Consider the following 3,623-nt stretch of genomic DNA (forward strand, 5'->3'; position numbering starts at 1 on the left):
CGCTAATTTCTTTCGAACAAATGAACAAATATTACATCATCCCTACGAAAGCATTGTGTTGGAAGCATGCTTGGCTGCAATCAATCGGTTGACGGCAACCGTGCACAGGCGTGAAAGTCCCGAGGATGTAACGTTATTCTACTGACTCTGGAAGTCAACTAATTCGTAGAGCGCTGGAGTGCTATTTGGTTAACAACAACAACCACTCTGTCCGCTTCTGGGGATCTGGTATGGTGACTGGCATCACAGTAGAATTGGATTACATCAGAGGCCGTTGAATTAACTGTACACGCATACTATCTTGACTTGCACTAGTCCTGCCTAAGCTCTGGACTTCATGAATGGAGTTGGTGTCTCTTGCAGAGCACTTGGTTGCCTCGCCAGTCCCCAAGACCAGAACAGAAAGAAAAAGAAAAAGAAAAAGAAAATCTCCTGTTTGGTCTAGAAATCAGAAGAGAACAAGGCTCCGATACATGAAGGATAGAATAGCCGCCCATATGAAACTGGGACATGCATGCAGTCAGTGCAAAAAGGTTTTTAGAATATATATTATGCTTGAATCCGCATTCAAACGACAAGCCTGAGTTTGGCTCTCACAAGTCGGAAGATTGTAAGCAGCATCAATTTTGTACGCAAAGGAAAAGAGAAGAAATCTTGCTGATGAATTCTGGGATCAGATTGATGGCTTTAGAGCATCAGATCATATAACACCAACGATCAAAGCTTCCAACGTTTTATGTTTGCGTGATTGAAGAAAGCATATCCTTCCATCGACAAGTATTCATAATCGTTTTGCAATGATGGACACAAGAAATTTAACTTTACATGCATGTCTTTGAGACAGCTCACATAAAGGTATGCAATAATTATATGAATTAAGAGCAATTTGTGGGAACAAATCAACCGGAGCTGAGGTTTATTTTATGATCTAGGATCACATATCTGGCACTCCCCATCATTAACATTGATGAACAGTCAAAACTACAACAGCATGGATTTCAGAACAATTACTTCCATTTTGTGATTACTTCCATGGCTGAAATGGTACTGCTCATAACAGTGCTCTCAGTTATGTTATCTTCTACCTACATACAATTTTGGAAAGCTTTATTCTCCCACTTCAATCAAAAAGCACCGTTAAAGTTGACATGAGCCATTCATCAAGTTTCAGAAGATCTCCGCATTATCTCCATGAAAAGGACGCTGACCGTCCATAATATTCTCAGCAGATAATCACTATATTCGGTCAACATCTTATATTAAACTATCGTAAAAGGAAATTTAAAAAACAACATTAATATAGCAAATAAAAAAAGAAAAATACGACAAAGTCCCAACTCGGCCCCACCACATGTACATCACATGGGAAATCGTGCGCTGTACAAATCACATCCATCGGATCCGTATCAGACGTCTGATGAAAAAAGTAAGGCAAGGAAAATATATATAATTTTCTCCGTTGTTAGATCACGCTCCACGACTCCAAAGTGGGGAAGCTTGCTAAGGGGTCGAAGTCGAACGCCGGGGCCTCGACCGCCGCCGGCCCGAACGACAAGCCGTGGGCCGCAGCGGCGTGTGCCGCGTGTCCTACCAAACCGGCCCGGTCGAGCAAGAAGGCGGACGTGTCGAGCGTCGGCAGGCAGCTCTGCGGCTCAGGCTTCAGCACCGGCTCGACCGGCAGGCCGGCGTCGCCGAGCTGGATCCCGGTCACCTGCTGGACCATCTGGCGGAAGTTGGCCGGGTCGGCGTTGATGTAGGTCGTCGAAGTTCGCTTCGACGACGCGCGGGACTTCCTCTTGGAGACCTTCGAGCAGGGGGAGCACGGGATCGGATTCCGGCGGCGAGTGGAACCGGAATCGATATCGGCGGCGGCGAGGTGGCGGAGGAGGGAGGAGGAGGCGGCGGCGGAGAGGGTTTCGGGGGAGGAGGAGGAGGGGAGGTTGGGGGCGGGGGAGTCGTCGGAGAGGGAGATCTGGAGGGCTCTGGTGAGTTCTTCGCTCTCGCGGGCGAAGGCATCGGAGATCCAGGACGCCCAGGTCGAGCAATTCTCTGCCATCTTGGACGGATTTGGATTAGAATTTATGGGAAAATTTTGTGAAGAAGAAATGTTGCCGAGTGGAGTTGAGAGAAGGGTTTTAGTAGGAGGAGGAGGAGGAGGAGGAGAGGAGGGGAGAAGTGATGAGGGAGGAAGAGAGGGGAAAGGGAGGCGGTTTTAAAGGGGTTTGGGATGCTCAGCTCTCCAAAAGGGTCTCATTTAATAGGGCTTTGGGGGAAACCGCGTTTCACGGGCCACGTGTCTCCTGGCGGCCAAAACTAAGTGTCGGAGCAATGGTTTCAGATTTATTTTTATTTATTTTTTCCTGTCCAAAATATTTTCTCTCAATTTTTTTTTCATACAGATTTTTATTTTATTTAATTTTATTTTTTAGAATAAGACGAAAGAGAGTAACAAAGCATATACAGGAAAACTCCTCATGCGTCCAAAAAAATCTCTTTGAAATGCTGAACAGAGGAGGCAACCCAACTAGCAATTTGGTTCATCTTTTGATACACAAGCACAATTTAAAATGTGCCGCACCTCTCCACCAATCATCGGATGTCGCTGAGCTGCTAAGGGTCTACAACCTCTTTCTATTTTTTCTTTCGTATCCAATCGATTACTGTAGCTGCATTTTTCCCAAATAGAATGTGCTTGGCCTCCCACATCGGTTTCACATAGGTCTTGCATTTTCATAATATTTTTAAGAAAAAAAAGAAATTTCAGGGAAGATGACGCGTTGACGCTCCGAGCCGCGTCGTCGGTGGACCCCATGCGTGGGGGCTGGGCCTGTTGGTTAAATCGCTCTCATGCTTGCTGTCCAAGCGTCAACCATGGTTAAATCGCTCTCGGGGTTGGGCCCCGTTGACAGCTTCTCGAAATTTGACGCCTTTATTCTCTTATTTACTTGCAACTGGCGGCTGCCACCTAATTAGCCCACCAAACAAACAGCACCTCTGCTTTAGATTATCTACATTACTATGCTTATCCAACGAGCCCATTCAGGAAAAAATTATAGCTTGCACCATATGACCATGCACACTATTAATCATAATACTTTATTTTGCAAACATTATTTATCAAGCGATTATTTTGATTAAACAATTTGTATGGGCATGTGATGCATGTACGTAGAATTAATTTTTTTTAGTTGGATGGATTTACATATCATACATAATATTCATAAATATGTTCAGGTCTACCAATACATCATCCGTCTTTGAGCTCCCCACTAAAAAAACCAAAAAGGTTCAAATACTGACCAAAGTGATAAGCCAAGTGCAACGCAACCTAATCCACAGACATATTCTACTTTTTGAATATACCTAGAAGTCTAGAAGTATACTGACCTATGAGATATACGCCAAGAAGACGACGAATTGATCTCAGTTATTTATGTTATGATATGAACCACGGTTTGGTAACATAATGAAATCGTCAACCTAATTTTGCGCCCTGAATGATGAGAACGTCTTGAGGGTACGACAGTGAATTGCGGCAATGGACTGCGGTAAGATGGGGACGGGAGGGGAAGACGAAGAGCCAGAGTTCCTACGTCAGCGATGACATAATTAAATGAGCTGAA

The 3,623-nt window shown here is 44.7% G+C and overlaps 1 protein-coding gene across 1 annotated transcript; it reads right to left on the reverse strand.

Moving 5' to 3' along the window:
- Window positions 1–1,156: 1,156 nt before the first annotated feature.
- On the reverse strand, window positions 1,157–2,221 carry LOC103696867 (calmodulin-binding protein 25-like). Its single transcript, XM_008778591.6, has one exon. The coding sequence runs from the start codon at window positions 2,054–2,056 to the stop codon at window positions 1,463–1,465; it is 594 nt and encodes a 197-aa protein (XP_008776813.4). The 5' UTR covers window positions 2,057–2,221; the 3' UTR covers window positions 1,157–1,462.
- Between the last annotated feature and the right edge of the window lie 1,402 nt (window positions 2,222–3,623).

Source organism: Phoenix dactylifera, chromosome 17, assembly GCF_051530095.1.
Source record: "Phoenix dactylifera cultivar Ajwa chromosome 17, Ajwa_hap1_PhDact_Kaust_v1.1, whole genome shotgun sequence".
Classification (NCBI taxonomy): domain Eukaryota; kingdom Viridiplantae; phylum Streptophyta; class Magnoliopsida; order Arecales; family Arecaceae; genus Phoenix; species Phoenix dactylifera.

Bases quoted from the DNA above. Each gene is read 5' to 3' on its own strand.
- LOC103696867 (XM_008778591.6), bottom strand. From the start codon at position 2,056: ATGGCAGAGAATTGCTCGACCTGGGCGTCCTGGATCTCCGATGCCTTC.